Source organism: Pezoporus occidentalis, unplaced genomic scaffold (assembly GCF_034315485.1).
Source record: "Pezoporus occidentalis ecotype Australia unplaced genomic scaffold, CSIRO_AGI_Poc_V1 ctg93, whole genome shotgun sequence".
NCBI lineage: Eukaryota > Metazoa > Chordata > Aves > Psittaciformes > Psittacidae > Pezoporus > Pezoporus occidentalis.
The window spans coordinates 3201564-3223603 of NW_026916294.1; the positions used below are offsets into that span (position 1 = coordinate 3201564).

Below are 22040 nucleotides of genomic sequence, written 5' to 3' on the forward strand. Positions count from 1 at the left end.
CTACTCCATTTAAATCAGCCTAGGCAAACCTAAACTGGTGAGGCATCTACTGAGGAGCAGATCAGCCAGATTGAACTTAAAGAAGACATCACTGGTTTGAGGGGGAAGAGGGTTGAATTACTAAGAGGTGAGTTAGAAAAAGTGCATTAATCACCCCTTGAGCCAACAATGTAGTTTTTACGGTTTAGAGGTGAGCAAATGGACAAAACCAGCAATATTTTACAGAGTTTTCCAAACAAGAGAAGAGGATTTGTTTTTCTAAGTCAGACCTGTGTATTATGAAGAGAGTGCACATGCTTTCATCCTTGCTAGCAGCAGGAGTCAAGGAAGAACTTGTTTTCCCCAGTTCCTGACATTGTTCAAATCCTGCACGGATGAAAAGCTGATTCATTCGTCTTCTGCCTGGCTGTTATCCCAGCATTTGTTCAGATGCTTCTTTAGTCCCTCTCCCAGATCCATTCCTACTGATTATTTTCCTCTTCACACCCTTTCCCTTCCAACACAACCCTCCCCAAGAACCACACCAGCCCTCCCATCTGCACCGGCAGATGAAGCTGAGCTGATGGGGACCTACACTTCAGGTGGGAGCTGCATCGAAGATCGCAAAGACAGAGGAAGGAGCTAATGAGAGGCCAACAGTAACATGTGAGGTAATTTGCTCTATTAAAGAAAGAGAGGATTTTATGCTGTATGTGCCAGTTATACAGAGAGAGACAGACACCATGGCAACAAGCTTGTCAGGCAGTAGCAGGGCACTACTTTAAGATTAACTATCGCTGGGGACATCATTAGTGGTGGAGAAACTTCAAAAGCTTTGGGATTTGGGTTCCTTTCGCATCCAGAATCTCGCATGTTTTTATGGACTTTATTTGAACCTCCAGTCTATAAGCTTAGGCTGGGATAACAGCAACAGCAGGCTGGAATTTTCGATGCTTCCTGAATAACATGAAAAGGAAAAACACGCTCACAGTATCTCAGTTCTTCCAGGCCTGCCAGGTTGTCTGAACTGTATGGAAATGAAGGACTAAAACATAACGTGGAGTCAGGTGAAACAGGACTTTCTGAAGTGAAGAACAAAAAGGAGTTTGAAAAGGACTGCTCCTTCTGTGCTTACTTGTAAGCCATGGATCTGATCATTAGCCTGTAGTGATGGAAAGGAGAGATGCCTCTGTAAATCTCCCATTCTGGGAGGATGAGCAGGTGACAGATAATTGCATGTATGAGGTTGATTCTTTTCATCCTGCTAGCTTGTAGGCAGGATTCCAAATCCCCATGGTTGTCTTGCACCTCATGCAGACATTTACTCTAGTGCAAAACTGGTGTCAGATGCTCATGTGGCAGGGTTTATACCCACAGAAAGTTCCTCTATAGGCAACCACAAGACAATTCGCGTACAAGGAATCTGAAACTCTCAACACGGTCTAATGTGAATTACATCTTACAGGAGCAATGGACAGAGTTCAAGTTCTCAGTTCACAAGGCTGCAGCACAAATGAAGACATTTCTATGGGAAATTAGAGAGAGAAAGGGAAGAACTGAAGAGCCATTGCAGAGTTTCCATGGGGATCTCTTTTGCCCCACTTTTCTAAATAAAGTGCTGAGAATGCCATGCAGCACAGCTTTCATAGTGACAGGGAATGTATCATAAATTCATGAACCTTTGTGACTTGCCTGCTTTATAATTCCCCATAACTGAGGTACTGAAATCTAACAGGAGCTGTGGTGTTTCACTGCTCCAAAAATGAAGCATGGCCAGCGTGAAGGGTGTAAGAATGCAGAGTCCAAATGCCAAGCCCTGGCTCAGCCTATTGTGCCTCACTGCTTCCACAGGAGCTGCTACAGGCATTTTAACCAAAAGGCGTTTTAGCCCCATCAGGACTAACTGGGAGAACTGAGGTGCGCAGATATTTGCTCTGCTTGCAGAACAAGGAAGGAAAATAAGGTGGATCTTAATCATCTTTTGCAGATGCATCATGTGAGAAGAAGTGCATTCAGTCCCATGGAAAGGCTTATTTTTTGAGCAGTTGTTCTCTAAGACCTGATAGCCAAGTGCTGTGTTCGAAGAACAAATGAAAGAGGAGGTGGCTCCTCTGGAGTTGCCTGCTTCCCAAAGATAAAGGAAGATGTAGTGCAGCACTCTGCCCATCCTGTATAGGAGGGTGAAAGTCACTGCAATAACTATAGGAATTATTGTGGTGGGGCACCTTGCTTGATGTAAAGGGAGAGTGCAATGGATTTCTGCTTACATTTGAGCCTTCCCAGTCCTGTGAAGAAAGGCCTCTCTGTGATCATAATTGGAATGAACTCATGAATAGCACATGTGAGCAGAAAGCAAATCTGAAGCTGCAAGCAGTCAGCTCACCCTGCTGCATGGTTAGCAGGGAGGCATGTTGCATACTCAAGATACAGTGCAGGGAAGGACATGTTCATCTTACTGAACAGGCGGAGCACCCACTAGAAATTAACCAAGGTTTGGAAACTTCCTTTTGCCCCATGTAGGTCTGTCTTCCAGGCAGGTGGAGGTATGTAGATGTCTATTTTTGGTCAGCAGGCAAATATCTACCATGAGAAACTGGCGGCAACATAAGACAGCTGCATGCCATGTCATGACTAGGGATATATGCACAGGGACAGCAGGGGAAAGCCTATGATTCCCCCACTATTGGTTTTATACTGCAGCCTGAAGTATTTATTTCTCTATTTCTAGTAGACCTCCAAATGAGAGCAGCAAATACTGTCCATCAGAGAGGCAGTGCCATACACCCCTGTTAGTCACAGAGCTGTAGCCAGCACCAAGAAGAAATGCTGGGAGATGTCAAGCAGAGGCTTGGGGTTTGTCATGAGGCTTTCTGTGTTCAGAGATGGGAACCAAACAACAGCTTTGTTGCTGCTTAAAGAAAGAGCTGAGGAACAAGCAGCCACGGAGAAAGGCCCCTCTCAAACACAGCACTAAAGAGAGAGGGATGAAGCATGGGCTCCACATCTGCCTTGGGGACACAGATCTTTGCCTGCACTCCTTCCGCTCCCAGGAGAAATGTCAAACCCATGTTGTCTTGTGAGATCATTACTGCAAGTTACAGAACTATTTTCTGATTGCTAGAGGACTGCTAGGTTATCTTGCCTGCATTGCTATGCTGTTACACTGCAATACTGTGAAATTAAATGCAGAGAGATTTTTTAAGGGTCAAAGGTTTTCCATGATCTTAGGAAGGCATAGCACTGTTAGCCAGTGACTATTAGCTTCAGTTTCTTCTTTAAATCACAATCCATATTAGCATGTCCCTCACAGCCTTAAGCTCCAAGGCCCCCCCTACATACTCATTTTACCTTTCTCCCCTCACACTTTCATTCATGAGCTTCTGAGCTCCAGTCACTCACCTCCTAAAACTCCCAAACCTATCTCTGAGTGCTGAAATCCACATATGGGCAAGCATTCATAGGAGAAGATCCCAGCTGAAATAACAGCAGCAACTTTCCTATGGCCTTCCATCCTCTCTTCTCTCCCTGGAAGACTGAGCCAAGACATGCAGAGGAGTTCCATCATGTTTGCCTGATTCCCCATCCATCCTCAAGGCTGTGCCTGTGCCCGATTTCCCTGTGCTCTCAGCAGTTCATTGCTTGCCTGTGAGTCCCTCACCTCCAGCTTCTGTGGGCACTTGGCATTACCAAAGTGCCCAGTTGGCTGGGAAGAGAGGTAGCCAGAGCAGCCACACAGATTTTACCCATGCTCTGAGCACGAGTTTCTCTCTGTGAAACACGCTGGATGTTTCAGGCAGAGGAGATCCAGGATTCTGAGCGCTGCTGAACTCCGAAGCACAGTCAGAAGTCAAACCAAAGCCACCTGGGCCCACCTATGGTAAGTCAAATTCTGTGACTTTTCAGCATGACACACACATAATGTTCGGGCAGGAAAAGTAAAGCAGGTTGGGCTCAGGTTTGTTTCAGTTGTTTATCTCTTTTCATTCAAGAATGCATTTCTTTTATAACTGATGGCAGAAGACTTCATTTCTAGTGGGTTTAAAATAACTTGCCAGTAAGAAAAACCAGTTTCTGTTTTTCATAACAAGGAGAAGCCAAATGAGTGGTTCCATGTTCAGAAGAGCCTCAGAAGTCTCTGCTGAATTCATTGACCGTGGTTCAAACCAGTGTGCAGCACAGCCACTGAAGGAGAAACAGAACAAGGAGTCAGACCATCTGGAAGGTCCACAAGATGCCGCTGGCACACTTCGCTACAGCTCTGGGAGAACAAGCTGGGAAAGGCTGGAGCTGAGTTGTAATCTGTCAATACACGTAGGATCCATCTGCTCTGGAACTTAGGGGAAATGTATTGCCAGGATCAGCCCCAGACGTTGCAAGTGGTGTCTCTTCCAAGGGAAGAGCAGTCCTCCAGGGCAAACTGCATGGCCTTTGAAAAATTCCAGGGTTGGAATATGCCATGTACAAGTTTGGTTCGGTTTAAACTAGCTGTGACTGAAGGTCACAGGCCTTCCTAGCCATCCTCCTCCCTTTGAGCCAGTCTTCAGCTGAGAGGACTAATTGGATGGACCTCTTGGGGCCCCTTCCAGCTGTTTCCTCAGATATATTTGTATTCTGCAAAGGCAAGACTCAAGCTGATTGCTTTTATTACAGCTTCAGCTGGAGAAATGTGCATTAAAAACAATGTGGGGAAAAGAAGACCTGATACCTTTCAAGGTCTCTTCTAATTCTGGCAGGTACATTCTCTGCCAAAAATGAACAGTCCCCTGCTGTGTGTTTTCTGAAGAACTTCCCTCTAAAAGTAGATCGTGAAACACACTGTGTAAGCATCTTCTCAAGCAACCTCAGGCATTTTAAATGTACTTTACTTCTTTGCTCCTGTAAGGTAAATGCTTGTTCTACTGATTCAGACAGGCCTTCAGAGCTGAAGAACCTTTACACATAAACAAACTTCCCCTCTCAATCCCTATTGAGTTTACCACTTATAATAGTGATTTTAAATAAATGTATTTTAGTGTGGTCCATCGCTGTAGCTTACCCAGACGGTATTTCAATCTAACCAGCCTTACCTCAGCCAGAGAGAGTTGTATGACTCCACTCTTCTTTTTGTCCAGGAGATGAAACACTTCTGAAAAGCAGAAGATGGAGAAAAAAATAGGATATAAACTACAGAATTTGGCACGTAGAGAAATACTGACAAAATGTAGAGATCTGGCTTTTTGCCATGATCTACTAAAAATCTAGACTGGTTCTGTAAGATAAAACTACAGCTGTTTTTCTTTCCTCTTACAAGTAATTTCTAAGCCACTTCATGTGGCGGAATAGATCTACAGCCCCAAACTAGGAGTTGGCAGCAGGACAACTGCAAAATCTGATGCAGTAGCATCTGGTATGATCTGGGGACAAACCTGTAAATCAGGTCTGAGTAAGGACTATAAATGATAAATGGTACCATTTACTGGAGCTGGGGCAACCTGGGGACCAGAACACTGACCAAGAAGTGCAGATGACTGTAAAGAAGAGCACAGTCAGTTATGAAATCATGTCCCTCTGCTCTCCATGGTCATTCAGACAGAAAGACTTTTGCTTTTTCTCTTCTGCTTGCTCTGACAGACACAATTTTGCTGGCACACTCAAATTGCCATGAAATTTGCTACATTCACAGTTAAAAGACACCAAACACTTAATGAAACCCCAAAGTTTACAGGAATTCCCCATGCCTGGTGAATGGAGGCACTTACTGAACAGGGTCTCCAAGCGGATCATACAGGCCACGAAGCCATCGAAGTCAATGGACAGCTTGCTGCAGGCATAGCGGATGACAATGCTATGCTGCATCTGATCGTTGAGCATGAAACCTGAAGGCATAGGAAGCACATGCATCACTGACACAGCAGGTTAATCTGCTGTCTTTGATGTGACTGATCCACGGGCTGCTGCAGCTGCAGGCAGACCTGGGTGAAGGACAGGACTCCTCAAATCTTTGTTGAACTCCATCACCTACCTCTGCTGTGGGTCGTTTCCAAAGCCCATTGTGCTGGGTGAAGAGAGGCATAAAGTTCTCCCACAGCATTTTTTCAGGCTGCATATTTCACATTGTTTCAGAGCATAAGCAGTCCTATGTTCCCCAGATAAACCCCTAATTAGTGTGTCTTGGCGCTGCAGCTGAATAGCAGTGATTGCAGTAAAGCCTACTTCTCACATGACACATTGGGCTCCATTCAGGCCCATATTAATGCTATTTCTGTCTCTGGATCATTCACATAAACTCCACTGAACACATGACAGATTTAAAAAACAGTGCTCCTGTAGATGCCCCTGAGTTGGCAAGCACTGCTCCAAAAGTGAATAGCAAACATCAGACAGGATATTGTTGGGGCATGCCTTGATCAGGCTTGCACCTTCTCGAGTGTAGAGAAAGGTGGTGGGAGGAAAAGAAGGGAAGTGAGGATTTGGACATAGCTCTGAGAGACGACAATTAGATTAGGAAATAATGAGGCCAAAAATGGAACAAGTAATAATCAGATGGATAAGCAGTGGTCACAGCATGGACAAAAATATCAGTGGCTCATAATGGAGAACAGAGGATGGGGTTTGATGTATATAAAAGCAAAAGGACGTAGCTTTATGTGACTGTCAGGAACGGAGAATGGCACTGGCAATTCTGTGATCTAGGAGATGAGAAGGAAACTGAGCCTCTAAAAACCTTCGCATTCTTCCAATATTTGATGATCCAGTGGTGTCTCCGAGCAGTGTACTCACCTGCCTCTCTGAGGGCATTTCGCATCTCGTGGGAGTCTATGGTGCCAGAGTAGTCACTGTCCACTCTCTTATAGATTTCCTGCAGCAGAGGGGAATGCGGGGATGAGGAGACAGCTCTACAGTGTGTGCCTCCACAGCAATGCACAGTCAGGCAGGCTTTGGCTTTCATAGCTGCATAACAGCAGCAGTGAAGACATGGTAACACAGGCTCACAAGGGTTTAGCAGCCAGACTGAAACAATCAGGGCTACTCTAGGCTTTAACCTTGGTTTATTAGTCCATCCTGCAGCCTGTGCCCTGCCATCCTCCCCGTTCATGTAGCTAGATTAACACCAGGACAATCATACCTACCTCTGCTGTGCCCACACCATCACTCTGCTGTGCCTCCGGATTCTGATGGCTGGGACAGGGGCTGCCCCTACCAGCCCAAGCTCCTACTCTCTGAAACATTAATGAGCCCCTGGGATGCTTCAAGTAGTTGCTGGCAAGCAAGGCAGACCGGGAAACACATTCCCAAGGGCTGGCAGCCAGCCTGCCTGCCTCCACGTTACATGGTGGCAGACAGGCCATTGAGGAAAATATCCTATCATTTGGCAAACACTGCCACAGACAGAGTCCATTTTGCTTAGTATTTCAGACATGATGACAGATGCTTCCTACTGCCAGCAGGTTTATTACCCAGAATTAGATGCCACACAGACCTACAGCTCAGACTAGATTCGGTTCTCAGGGCTTGCTCTGCTGATACCAGCCCCAGAATCCATATGGTGCTTCATGAGCCCATCATTTCTTCATGAACCTCCAGGACAGACATTCTGTGCTGACCTGAATCAAGAACAGTAGCAGCAGGCTTGCCTGAAAGGCATGTTGTCAAAGAAAGCAGGTCCAAATTTGACCTTCCTTTAGACTGCTTGATTCTGGGTGAACGTCTTGGATTTTAAATCCTCTGCCAGAAAACTAATTCAGCACTTTAAAAATCTTAAAAATACAAAGCCAGGTTCTTGTAGCTCCTAAAAATTGTGTTTCTTGTGTTTGCTGGGGCTCAGCTGGCAACGTAACATACTGCAACAGCAGAAATATGTTCATATGAGCTTTAATACAGCAGGCAGCCAAGAGAACTGTCTTTGCCAGCAATGAAAGAGGGTTAATCTGGCTTTCCATAAGGTATTACAAATTATGGAGTGCGGTGGGGCCAAGGTGAAAGAGGACCTGCTCATGCCCTTTTAAATCAGGAGTGTTTCTGAGCCCTGGAACAAACTCCAGCCATGAGAAGGAAGGCTTCCAAGTACATCTGCCTGTGGTGGCTTAACCCTATCTCAGTTCTGGATCTGTACTTCAGATCTGAGAAGGAAGGGGAGACAGTCAGAAATATTATTACCAAGTACTTTTGAATCTTCATCCAAAGTGTCTTGAACTCTACAAGTCCCAAGGTGCCAGTCCCATTGGTCTGGGCCATGTTAAGGCATGGTTCACAAATTCAGGATTCCTCTATCCTTAGCAAAACTAACCGATAAAAGTAAATCATGCGTCACAGTGTCATCTTAATGCCATTAGTTCTCATCTGGAATGCATCTCCATCTCACACAGACACTCCTACAGCTTTACATTTGCTTAGCTAAAGGCATGCCAAGAATTTCTAGGCTATCTGCACTCTCAAGGAATGATATATGGGATTGCTAAATATATAAGCATGATGAGATCCACTTGCATTTTGCACAGTTAACAGCAGATTAGAATCCTTAGGGAAAAAGAGGACTGGCCTCTCAGCAAAGTGTCAGAAACCAGAGGCAGTGAACAGAGAGAGGCAATAGTAGGCTACAGAGTCTTCCCCCATGTCCTTTAGGATCTTGAACATTTCTTCTTCTGGAGAATTATTCAGAAAGAGGGAGTTGACCCCCATGATGCTGAGTGGCCCTGGTGGGTTTGGGAGACTGGAGTGCAGGGCAAAGGCATCACTTCTAACAGAGAGCGATCCACAAGATCCACAGCTAATCCCTGCTGACCTCAACATGACCATGAGGCCAACAACAGAATTGCAGCATGGTTCTTGACCCTCCCAGGACACTGGCTACCTTCCCAGCACATCAAGGGAGTATTGGGCACATGTGCTGACCTCTCCTTTTCCTTTGGCTACGCAAAGCATATTAGCTGCCATGTGTCCTACAAGCTATGCAGAACGAAGAGAGGCACAGCATGTACTTGTAGACTTCCCCTCTTTGAAGAGGCTCTCCAGCCTGTCTCTGCTGCTTTGAGCTCTGTGCTCTATAAGCAGTACCTGGCTTAGAGGTTGAGGTTGTACTTAAAACCTGCCTCCTGCCAAGCACACTGTGTATGCATCTGAAACTGCACAGATGCATCCAGGCAGAAGGTCCCTGCTTCTTCCCCTGCTATTTTTAGGGAAAAAGTTTAAGCAATGAGAGGTGCAGAGCAGGTGAGAGAAGCAGCTCATGATTACGTGGTTCAGGTTTCTGCCACTCTGAGCCCATAGAGCTGCTTGACTGAATTTTATGCCTCCAACCATGTGCCTGGACAATGGAAATGTAAACTTAGCCCATCTTGTCAGGAAGTTTTGCAATGAGATCCAGAGACTTTAAAGGTGACGAACTGATATTCAAAGGATACATCTAAAAGGCTGATCATCTCTCTGCAAGTGTTAATGTTGAATCCATCACTTTTAATATCCTTTCCTGTACAAGAAGGAAGTAAAAATCCAAGTCAGGAATACTTTTGGACAAATATTTTCCTGCAGACAATCCTGGAAATGTCAGTCTTCTGAAAATCTTATAATCAAAGTGAATGCTCTGCCATTTCTTCCACTATTTTCCTTCAGCTGATTTAACATGGCTTTTTTGGCAGAGGGGCAAGGGGATGATATTGGGTTTGGGGGTGGTAAGCCCCTATTTGCCCACAGAAATTATGCAGCAGCATAATGATACCTTCCCATGGTTGTCGTCCCAAGAAGATACAGGGAATATAGTGCCTCTGCAGGAGATCAGCTGGCTTGAAATGGGAGCACCAGGTGATATTTTTTACCCCCATATTAGACGTTCAACAACGCAGGAGACACTGAGCTCAGACACAAATTCAGCTTTTCATTCCCCATAGCTGATAGAGCTGGGTTTTGTTAGCACAGGTCCAATTCGTGTGCTGATGGACCCAAGAACAGAGGTTCACTGACCAAAGAGCCACTTTATGCCTTGCTATTTCAGCATGTGCTTCTCAGCTCTATTCAATGGGAACTATATAACATTACTTACTTTTAGCCAAAACCTGGTTTAGGATAGTCTTAAGTTCAATTGCAGTCACTTCACAGTCCTGGACAGAAAAGAAAACATTGAAGTGTTAATACAAAACAACTTTTGAAACAAGCTATATTCATTTGCTGTCAGACAGCCAGAGACCATTTTCCTTCTATATCTAAGGCAGGTAAACCTTTAATGTTTTGTAATAGTTCACATTGACCATCATACATTCCATGGTGGAGATCCTTAGAAACTCTATTTCCTACACTTTCAAATGGAAAGTAAGTGTTTTGTTAGGTGCCATGACCCAGTAAATGTTAATTTTATAACAGGTTTGACTGAATTGGGTGACTGTAGTCTTCCTTGTTCGAGAGATCATTTGAGATTTGAGATTTTCCAGGCTTATAGGAACTACCAATCAAACAATACTGAAACTGCCCTCTCAAAACTCGAAAAGGCCTTTCGAACTAAGAAGATGTTTTCCCTCTCCAGTGCCAGTGGCCACCTGTTCGTTAAGAGGAAATCTGACATAACAGCCACAGGGTAGTGCAACAGGGCTTCGTAGGTATTGTTTGTCAAATACAGTAAACAGAGAGGAAGTTCAGCCAATAGTTTCCCAATGCATGGGGCTTCTAAACAAAAAAGTAGGAATTGGCCAACGAGGTCATTGTCAGAATTATACAGTAACTCCACAGGTAACTTATTTCACCCTTGGACAGTATTTCCACAGTCCTCACTCCTTTCACCCTTATTTTCAAAGTTATCCCATGCCCTGCATTACCGAGGGAGCAAATCCCATTGTGCACCAATAAGAAGAACATTGTAGTAAAACTGCTCTATTGAAAAAGAAATGGAACTGAAGTTGTGACGTAATAAAAAGAGAGAACTGCTTGATTTTCTGGAGAGCAGGCAGAAAAAGGAATCAGTAAGTCAAATATTTGCATAATTGTAACAGAGAGGTCCCAATCTTTTTCTTTCACTTTAATCCACTTACCTCTCCAGAGAGCTTTTGAAACAGAGCCTTGAACTCATCATCTGTATCTTTGTTATCAACATGAGGCTAGAGGAAAGAGATGACCGAGAGTGTGGTTTACAAGGTTCTGGAAAGCAAGCTGTGAATATCGTAAAGCAGCTTTACAGGGGACTATTTACAGCAAAGGAAAATGAGCACTTGCTCTGCAGCAACAGAGGCACTGCTTAAATCACAGTCAGCCAGGGGCTGGCTTCATCTGGGAGTAAATACTTTCTGAGACTGATGTAAAAGTTTTCTTCTGCTACCAAGCCAGTTTTATGGAATAGCAGCAGTGAAAACGCTGCTGCCTCTGGCCAAAGCAGTTCAGCAGCTCCTTGGCAGTCTGCTTTTGCGATTTCAGGAAGACTATTTGTTTCTATGGATAGGAACATTCTGTGCCCCCACTGCCTCCTCCTACTTGTGCTAGATGGAAGAACAATTTAATGTGTTCCAGCCCAGCCTACAAGGGTCCAGTTGCTGTGCCCCAAGGTCCCAGGTACGTGAAAATGCACATGAAACTAAGACATGGAGATATGTAAAGAATCCCCATAAATATGTCACATGAATAAATATCCCAAAAAATATTTTTCCTGAGCATGAACACATACTGTGATCCCAGCTCAGGGAGAAATTAAAACCTTGCCCCTGTTTTGCCACTGCATTATGAAGGAGAAGTCTGATAAGTCAAATCAAAAATGATCCTCCCAGTTAAGACATTTACCTCGTATGGTTTTGCAGACACCACATCACCTATTATCCTAAGGAAAAAGGGGAAAGAAAGCAACCAGAAATGATAATTCTGCCATTTGCCTTTAAAATAGTTAGCAAAAGAAGCTGGGTTTAACATAAGCTGTTAACGAATGCACAGGTTTCCTGCCTCCAAAGTTCTCCACTTCTGTCTGTCCCACCTCTTTGAAGATATTTTCCTTGAGAAATCCAGCCTTGTTGTTCTTGTATCCAGACCCCAGGTTTTTCATTCAGTGGCTGCTGTTGATACAATCCTTCTTAAAACCGCCTCCTCATCATCCTATTCCCAAATCCTGCACTCTTTAAGTGTGGGAACTCCTATGTCACAGACCTGAGGGATCTAGTTACCACTTGAGTGCTTGGTGGGAGGCCACCTTAAGAGCCATGACTCTCTACCATGGGTGTGCACATGTATGGTAGACTATATGAGAAAATAGGTCCTAGAAGTTGTCCTTGCCCATGGCAGGGGGGCTGGAACTGGAGGATCTTAAGGTCCTTTCCAACCCTAACTATTCTATGATTCTAACTATTCTAAATGGGCTTATTTTGCTGGTAAAGAGAAAAGATAGAGCACAGGATGTGGGTGCAACACCTGACCTTCTCCTTTAGGTGCCCTGCAAGCAGGAAAGGAGGCTTTACAGAGAAGATACGCACTGTGTTTTAGCCTTCTTCTCAGAAAACACTCGCAGGCAGAACTCTCCGTTTTTGTAAGGCTCAAAAGTGGATGGCACAATGAGGTACTCGCCCCGGGGCAGCTTCATGCGGCTCGAGACTTCACGCAGGTTGATGTAAGGATCAGAGCGGGCTACCGGTTGGTTCCTTGCGAAGAAAGCACGGTTCATATGAATGTCTGTGTGGTTTTCCAGCTGTTGGGAAATGTGTGTTTGTTAGAAAGTGTTTGACAATTCACTGGTAAGCCAGAGACCCTCCTTCAATTTCACTGCTTTAAATTCCTTAGCATAAAATAATAAATTCACAAGTGACGGCATAAAAGATAACCACCAGGGTTCTGTTATAGGAAACAGTTAGGCAGGTGATTAGAAGAGGTAAAGATCTTTCTCTATAAAGATTATTTTTTCATATGCCTCTTCACAAACTGTAATACAAAATAAATAAAAAGACCATAATGTATCCTCATATCTGGTCAAACCATACTCAAGTTGTCCATGTATTGAGCAGTTTTTGCTTTCACAGGTTGCTAGTGCACAAATTTAAATTGCAGGGTATTTTTGAGCAATTTATGGCATGGGATAAATCTCTTAATTACACAGGAGTTGTCATCTCTGATTTCTTTAACAGATAGAAAAAAACAGTAAACAGGACAAAGCAGTAGTCACAAGGATGAGACTTTTGGGGCCACGAAATGATTTACCCAACTTCTATAAGGAATACTAAGGATATTCGTTTGGATTATGCAGAAAATAGTGCTTAACTTTTCATTAATACCAATATATTCTTAAGCAAGTGAAACACTGAGTAGCTCATAAAACAAAACACTGATGTAAGAAGAAACAGCAGTGTAAGAATAACATCTCTGCTATAAACCTCCTATTCATGACTTTTTCTCCACACGGATGTCTTTCAAAGAGTGTGATTCAGTGATCCACAAAAAGTGCTGTGTGGTTGACAATGGGTGGGGAATATTGCATACGGGTAGGATTTTCAGGCTGCCTAAGATCAGAGCATACAAAGATGTTACCAATCATTTTATAATCATTCCGTTTTTCTGTTGTAAACTGTAGAAAAATATGTGTTTTTTTCCCAATTTGTTCTGAAGATAAGATTGGATTTGGTATTTATTCAACAGCCCCATCCTTTCTCCTCACTCAATCTTAAACTAAGTGAGACTGCAAAGATTAAGAAGGCAGATCCATATCTCTTCCATTATATAAAGTTCATTTTCCCTCTGCATCTGCAAGGCTGTTAAAAGAACACAGTTAATTGCTAGATGAATACACATTCATTTACTGAGAGAGAAGAAAATGTCTGAAAAGCCAAGGAAATTTGGCAGCACAGGCTGCTGGACCTCAGTAATGAGTATAGGCTATTATTACTGTCAGACACCCCTGGGGTCTCTTCTGGAATGAAAAGTCTCTTTACCTCAGTATTGACATCTGGGAGGATTAGAGAAGGTTGAGTGAGGTTTGTTCGCTATCACAGAGTTTGGAATTCTTCTAAACAACATTAGCTATGTTTTCTCAGTTTTAAAATGCAGACTCTGTTCTGCCTTCACCTGTACTAAATAGGTGAATTCTGACTTCTGTTACACAAGCTCAGTGGAAGCCAGATTTCAAAGAGTATAAATGAAGTCAAGGCTGCGACTCAGATATCTGTAAATAAAGCCTTGTGCCTTGGAAATAGTTATTTAGAACTTGAGATACTGGTCCAGTGAGCCAAGAACAAAGTCTTCCTGGTAGCTAAATTCTCCAGTGCAACAGGAGGTGTCCATCTGGATTGTAGAAATCTTCAGCAGAGATTACGTACCTCCTGAGGAATCTGAAAGCAAGAGAAAGAACCAATGTTAAAGGGCTGCTACATACCTGCATCTGTCATTAGGGTAAAAAAACCCCAAACAAACCAACTAAACAAAAAGCACAGATAAAGCCTCCTTCAGACACTTTTTTTATCATTTTCATTTACAACCACATATTGCAGTATCAGTTATACATGTAGTTCTAGCTTGTGCAACAGCTGTTCCAAAGGAAAAAGAGGATCTTCATCTAGAGGAATCTATACATTTAGTTGCTTTACTCCCAGTATGGTGGTGTCAGTGATACTATTGGTTGGAAGTATTTGGGTAAGCCTTTAAATGTTCAGTCAGGAAGGTCAACAAGTTAGCCCCACTTTGCTAACCAAAAGCAAACTGAGGATTTATCACTACACACCTGGAATCTAAAGTCTACTGTTACTGCAATATGATGAAAATAGAAGGCCAGCACCACTAGCAATTAACCTGAGGGTAAGGAGATTGTTGTAAGGCAATTACAACAAGTAACAAATTTCATTATTTGGCCCTTCCTAAACTAACTACACTGCTGTGTTAATTTACCTACGAATGCAAGGTAGCTTTTCCAAAACCAACTGGTTGTCCTGAAAGCACAGACTCCAGCGAGAGCCAAAGAGAGAATTGTCCCAAGTCCCAAAACATCTTTTGAAAATATCACCCATACAATCATTGCAGAGCCTGAGATGGCTCCTGAAAACCTCAGGTCTTGTTCCTTAAAATTAGCATACTAGAAGGCCAGGAGCTCGGTGAAGGACACACAGTTTTGTCAGTAGGCAGTTTGAGCTGTTTGACTTACAGCATAAGGAAGGGCAGGTGGACTTAAACATCTTCTCATCTCTTCACCTTCCCTTGCAGAGACCTGCTTTAGGTCACCATGATGCTGTCCTAACTGGGCCTCCTCAGCCACAGCATCAGCTGCAATGATGTAAATCTACGACAGTGCTTGACCCAAGTAACATGGATCATAGCTGGATGTCTAGATGAGACAACTTTGCAGCAATGTCTTTCAAAAGGAAGTCTTTATCTTGTTAAGAGTCACCAAGTCTACCCTGCTATTCACAGAGGAGGCAGATGGGATGAAATAGATGTAAAGCACAAAAGCTCTGCTAACTTCTCCAGGGTTGTACTCAGTGATATGAGCAGACAAACATCCTAAATGTGTAAATTCAGGATGCCAATTGGCCGGGCTGGCTGGTACCACACAGATGGCAACTCAGAAATGTGCTCAGTGAGAACCATTTGTGTATGCAGACACTTAGGCACTAGGGAAAACCTTTCTTAGTTTTGAACCATGCTGCACAAGATATATTAGCAAAAGCCAGCCATTCCCATCTGCTCCCACCTGTGCTGGTTAATGATCTTCATCCAGTAAGAATCTATACAACATTTAATTGCTTGTCTCCAGACACGATATTGGGAATGATACTACTAGTTGGAAATTTTTGTATTTTCTACTCTTCTCTCACATCACAGAAATTAGAGGTGATATTGTAGATTTTCCCTACATCATATTTTTAGAGATAGAAGCAACACTGGAACAATCAAAAAAAACCCCCTCTTTTGCCAGAAAGAAGGGAAAAAAAATACTGAACCAGAACAATACCATGGGAGACAATGAATGAAAACAGTTTTTAAATACGAGGGGAAAATAAGAAGAAAAAAGAAAGTGACTACTGAGCAGTAACCATAGGCTGTAATCAGAAACATTTATCTGGAATTGCCAGGCACCCTGAGCCTGCCCCCATTCAGATTTTGTAAGAGAAGGCTTTCAATGAGACTGTTGCTAAATTACTGCCTCCAGTTTTACACTACTCTCCTGTTAAAGTGGGACAAAAATTGAGCCTAAATTTATCTGAATCTTCCCATATTATATGGGTCAGGAAGAAATGAGAGGATTTGAATCATCTTGCAAAACCCAGTTTTATTGAAGTGTAGTGTTGAGTGTCAAGATGTAGCACAGTGCTAATTTTTTTCCTGCATAACTGAACAGGGACTAAAGCCTTCAAGCAGAAACAAACTTTACCTCATAGAGCGAATAACCAATACTAAGCAGAGCTTCTCCCATCTTCTTCTGTCTCCTGCGGTACTTCTGCATCAAGCCTACCAGTATGGTACAGCATGGCTCATTCAGACTTCCTTCATGGTCATCATCTGGTTCTTCCAACCGGATTTTAAACTGGGGATTGGTCCAGTATGTTGCTAAGAATACCCAAGGTGAGACATAAAGAAGAAGATTTTGATGTCATTGTGGCCAAGATAGCTGTCACTAGGGTTATAGAGAATATCTCTTTGGAAGGACTTTTGCTTGGAGTTTTCCCAGTCCTTTCCATTAGGTTATATGGGGTTTTGCTGAATATCAGTTTGAGCCGTGACAAATCAAAGCACCAAGGTATTTTCTGGGGACTAATAACCAACAGGGAGGAGTTGATATCATTAATTCCAGACAGTCATTTATCTCTAGGAAACATCCTTAGCCAAGGCTGTTATTATTGCAAGAGAATCAAAAGCCAGACAGCCTCTCCTCCAGAGATCTAACCTGGGAATGAATGGAAAACAACACTGCCACTGAACTGTGACACTTCCTGGCCTGCCCAACCCTTTGGGGGATTGCTCCAGTCAGCAGCAAAAGCCACGTAAGCAGGAAAAGCAGACAGAGAAAAAAGAAAAGAACACAGCCATGAATTAACTGCTTAGAGGGTTGGTAATCCCTCATGAGGAAATAAGTGTGAATTAGATCTTCATTTAAACTGCCAAGCTTTTGCTTACAGTCTAAACCACACAGAAAGAGCTGCACCTCCAAGCCCTTCCCATCGAAGCCCCTTCCAGTTTACAAGCATGTATTTTTTTTTAGTGTTTTGGTTGGTATTTTCACCACTTAGCTGGGTCTCCACCTTGGTAGTTCTGGCAGCCCCCAGCAGTCGAACCCCGTCTCCACTGCCCATTAAACAGGGTCAGGTCCCATCTATTGACCTCGTTGCTTGTCAGAGTGTCAGGAGTCAAGTTGCAGATCTCAAGCCGGGTGAACTGCCTTTGAAAATCTGAAAACGCCATCCTGGCACACAAAAAGACTGGGGTTAGTCCATCAGCCTCAACAATCAAGGCAACTGCAAATGGATGGCTCTCCCAACAGGGCAGCAAACATCAGTACTACAGAGTTGCCCAAAGCCACATTTAATTGAACTCTGAATCTTGGAACTGGCTTTTGGGAGACAAATTTCCCACTCCTTTAATGAGCTGTGTGTCCTGAAGACAGTTGTCAATGGCTGTTACATGTACAGGGCTCAGTCATACCATTTTCTGTCATCGCCAGCAGTGGGCAATCCCTTATGATCATGCTTCATTTACTAAAACTGGTGGGGAAAATGTGCATGGTGGTGCCATTTAACAAGAGCAAAAATTGGCCCTTATGAAAGTGTCACACTGTAGAAGAACAGTTTCAGTCTGGTGTTGTGCTTTAATCCTATGGTTTGATGTTTATTTTTAGCGTTCCTAGTACGTCTGCATGAGTGACAGTCATTGATCACTTCATGCCGCAAGCAGAGGTCTATTCTCATTTCTCAGTGCCTTATGGTCCGTATAGCTGATTGCACTACAAGATGGTGGCCGTTTATCTTCCCAGTCTAGGACAGAGTGACATGAGCTCAGTACTGATCCATATAATCAACTAAGTGGGATGGGCTTTCCATTAGGTCTGGGTAAACAGACTCTTCCCAAGCTGGTACTCTAAACCTTTTCATTAGTGTGTAGCATTTAGGCAAAAAAATAAACTTCAAAATGTAGAGCAGCTGAGGTTCATTTTTGCCACCTCATTAATTTTATTACCATCTGGTCTCTATATTTTGTATAAGCACTGAATTATGCAAGCTCTAATAAAAGGTAATATTTGAGTGGGAAGGAAGATAAACGCGAGTCTAACAATGCATGCATGTCATTATTAACCCACTTGGTGCTGGCAGTTTCTCTCCACACAACTGAAAGGACTGCTTAAAGAGCACACATGCATGCACAATGCCCAAAAGGTTAATCTAAATAAACAGTTCTCACCAAAACTCTCCATCATCTACTTGCTTATCCAGAGCTTGTTTTTGTTTCGGATCAATGTAATTCCATTCAGGAGCACTGCAGACAAAACACAAAAGCAAGCTGTTCAGTTGTGTTTCATTCTACAGCAAGATCAGAGGGTTAGGCTCTCTCTTTGGTTACAGCTGACCAAGGAGTATGTATTTCTTCAGCAACTAGACCTTCTGCCCCTCTCAATGTTAGTACACACCGCAACGTGACTATCTGCAGCTGGAATCACATTGCAACCATATATGCAGCAAATAAGCCTTAAGCTGAATCATCACTGCCAGGAGCCAGAATGTACAAATATTTCAGACTGGCTGGATTAGATAACATGCAGCCTGAAAGTCAGGCAGAGCTTCTCCACTGTAAGATCTATTGGGATGCCTGAGAGTCTCCCTAGGGAAATGATAGAAGCTCTGCTGCTGGAGCCACAAAAAGAAGAAAGCAAAACAGTGGAATTAGCACAGCAGAAAATATCACTGCTCATTTCCCATCCTGATGTTCAAGTGCAGCAAAAGCTGGATTCTGCTCTGATCTGCTCCCATGTGTCCATGCAGTTCTGTACCTGCCTCAGCAGAGCTGTGCCATGATAAAACAGGCCTAATAAAATCAGGATATGGCATGCATGCATGCCTGAGGCATCTTAACTTGGGGCTGAGCAAAGCAGCTCTGGTAAAGGTAAGAATAATTGTAATGTTTATCTCTGTTTTCTGTCCTTAAGCGTGATACAACATCAGCACCAGGACTGCAGTCAGTCAGTCAGGAGAGGAAAGTGGAATCTCCAAGTGCTGCATGAAAAAATATATTGTGGCCTCAATTAAAGTGCAATTTACACCATTCTAAATACAAAAATAAAGAGGTGTTGTCACTGGCAGTTTCCTGGATTCCAGGACAGTGGAAGCCCGGACAGTTTCTGAGAGATCTTCAAACTTCTAGGTCCTTTGCTTTAGTCAACATCCCCATTTTTTTTAAGATTCTCCAGTAGAAACTGGTTGGCTTTAGAGCCAAGCAACCTTAGAGTCGAAGCAGGGGCACAATAATTGATCCCTGCTGTAATTCCCAGGAATGGGATTGGTTTGCATATACTTCTAAGGTCCTTGCACCATCAGTAAGATCAACCTGAGAAAAGTTATCTTGCAAAATGATGTGGATATGGCTTGTGTTGGTCGGCTCACAGTTAAAACATGGGCTGTTCGCTCTTATCAGATAGCTCTGCGTGAGGCAGGGAAGAATGTCCGCTGGGCAGAGCAGATCAGTATCTAACCCTGCTAATAAATTAATAGTGTTTTATTCCAACTGATTCAGTATCTCCCCTAAATGTGCTTTGTGATTGGATTAACTCCATAGTCCCAATTTAATTTTTAAAACATACCAAAATACACTGAAGAGAGAGAAGTAGGGGCATATAAAAACCTACTTATCACTCCAAGCTCCAGTCCACTCCACTTCACCCCAGGGATTTCTAAGCCTCACTAGTTTCTCTAGCCGTCCTCTGTAATATACCTAAAAGATCCACAACAAGCAGAGTGTGAGCACTTCCATCACAGGACAATTGCTTTTCAGACTGGATAACACATGATTTGTACTTGAGTGATGCAGTCAATTACAATTTGCAAAAGTTAGAAGACACATAGACACCTTCCACCCTTATTTTACATTATCCTGTGCCACCAAACGAGCCATTAGCTGCAGCACTCACCGTTTCATATAATGACAGCAACCTGCAAGGAAAAACATCAGCTACAAAACAGCAGAATATCTACGTCCTCAAAAGCAGGAGACATCGCACAACACAGCGAGGTTGGAAAGAGGTTATTCGGCATGGGCACCTCTGTAAGGATTTCGGTTTACAGATGAGCAGGAGTGCCTAGGGCTCACTGTGAAGGTGAGACTAATGGCACAGTTCCTGAAAGAGGCTTTTACTCCTTTCTCATTAGTGCTGACTGGCAAAGTACACACTCCCACCTCATGAAGTACAAACATGGGGAAAAGGCTGCCTCTTCTGTTTCTCCTCTCTGTACCCTCCATTTCAGTTACAGCTTGGCCCACCTTTACATTTTGCATGCCAGTCTGCTGGTACAACACAAGTTGAAGACTGCACTCTATATATACTATACATATATGAGTATATATACTATAGATACTGTATGTAACTACTAGTACAAAGCTTCTGACCTGACTAAGTACTGCAGGTACTTTCCTTTTACTGTAAGAGCGTGCACCGGTGAGCTACATATTTATTTGGTCAGTCACAGAAAGACATCAGAAAGTTGAAGGCAGTGTAGTATTGCAAGCCCAAGCTGGTTGGTATGATGGCCCTCAAGGGGCTGGCTTACCTCTTCTGCTCCAGTGACAGAGTAAGCATGTCCCTTTACCAACTTCAGGCTTGTGATTGCTTCTATTTCAGATGCAGATGTTATCTGGGGTTATGAAAGTATACTCATTTAGGACTACATACTGTACATGAACTCTGCTTTCATGAGCAAATGAATATAGGGAAAGATATCCAAAGCAGTATGCACAATGAATATCAATATTCTTGATGCAAAGTATATTAAATAGAGGTGAGATCCACAGCAGAAGTTCATCTCTATGGTTCCAGCCCTTAAATATGCAGTCCTAGCACAGGAGAAATTCAATGAAATCTAAATCTGAATCCAGTTCCCAGCTTAGGCAACAGACCCAGTCACCTGCAAAGACAAGTTCGTGCAAACTAAGATCCAGTCTGCCTCAGCTGAGATCCAACATACCAAAATTTGAATAATTTGAATAATCTTATATGCCATGAATCAGGATTTCAACCAGGATAAGGAAACAGGATGTGAAAGGCATGAAGTTTCGGTAACACGTACAAACATCATCTGTAACTCGAGAGAGTTGGTATTACATGTGTTAATAATCTTTAGGACTGAAAACCAAAGGCGGAGTCAGACTACAGGCTACAAGAAAACGTCTCAAAGAGTTTGTCTCTGGCAGTCGAGGGTCTGGAGCTGAAATTACACAGAATTTGAGTGAGAAATGATACTTGGAGAATGAAAACAGAGTGTGGGAAGTCCACAGTTCATGCCATGGCTCCAAGTATTATCACATGCTTGTAAAAAGGGAGGCATGGTGAGAGTTGGTTATTTAGAACTTAGTCCAACATTTTTATAGCTGAAATCAATAAAATTCTCCCATTAATTAGACTTTGATTTTACTTCAGACCTTCTTCCTACCTATGTCTAACACTGGTCTGAGCTTTTGTTGCAGTATAAACCAGAGCCCTGAGAAGAAGAGCAAGGAGAGTAAAGCAGCAGCAGTGTCTTACATCGATGGAACAGCCAAGCAGCGACCCAGCTCTCAGAGCCTTCTGGATGATCTGATACAGGTTTGAAGGAGCCCTCCGCAGTTCATAGGACTCGGAGATGCCTCCAGTAAAATCCTCAAAGCCCTCTATAGTGGACCCTCCTATGAGAGCTTCATAAGAGCTGTTCAACCTGGGGGAGAGATGACAAGAGCTTTATCAGGGGCCATCTCCACCTGTAAGCATTGGCACTGCAAAAAGAAGGGTTTATTATTTAGTATCAGACATCAGTGTGACCTGGAGCACCAGCAGTAAAACCCCTTGAAACAGACAGCTGGCAATACCCTTTATGGACCTAGATAAGTAAATAACGAATGGAATGGAGGCTGCATTTGAGTGTATTGCATTGTGTCCAACACCACAACCACTTTGGCAGTCAACTTCTGCA

The 22040-nt window shown here is 43.3% G+C and overlaps 1 protein-coding gene across 1 annotated transcript in view; it reads right to left on the minus strand.

Annotated features, from left to right (window-relative positions):
* Window positions 1-3933: 3933 nt before the first annotated feature.
* Window positions 3934-22040, minus strand: part of CAPN8 (calpain 8) — a 30369-nt gene continuing 12262 nt past the window's right edge. The window contains exons 5-20 of the mRNA XM_062605699.1: window positions 21617-21785; window positions 20646-20729; window positions 19727-19812; window positions 18289-18363; window positions 17136-17296; window positions 16268-16443; window positions 12393-12604; window positions 11713-11749; window positions 10974-11039; window positions 9995-10052; window positions 9360-9424; window positions 8116-8184; window positions 6739-6817; window positions 5718-5834; window positions 5046-5104; window positions 3934-4161 (exon numbers count right to left, since the gene is read on the minus strand). Coding sequence (XP_062461683.1) covers window positions 4138-4161; window positions 5046-5104; window positions 5718-5834; window positions 6739-6817; window positions 8116-8184; window positions 9360-9424; window positions 9995-10052; window positions 10974-11039; window positions 11713-11749; window positions 12393-12604; window positions 16268-16443; window positions 17136-17296; window positions 18289-18363; window positions 19727-19812; window positions 20646-20729; window positions 21617-21785 — 1537 coding nt within the window. The 3' untranslated portion in view covers window positions 3934-4137. The remainder of the gene's footprint in view (window positions 4162-5045; window positions 5105-5717; window positions 5835-6738; window positions 6818-8115; window positions 8185-9359; window positions 9425-9994; window positions 10053-10973; window positions 11040-11712; window positions 11750-12392; window positions 12605-16267; window positions 16444-17135; window positions 17297-18288; window positions 18364-19726; window positions 19813-20645; window positions 20730-21616; window positions 21786-22040) is intronic.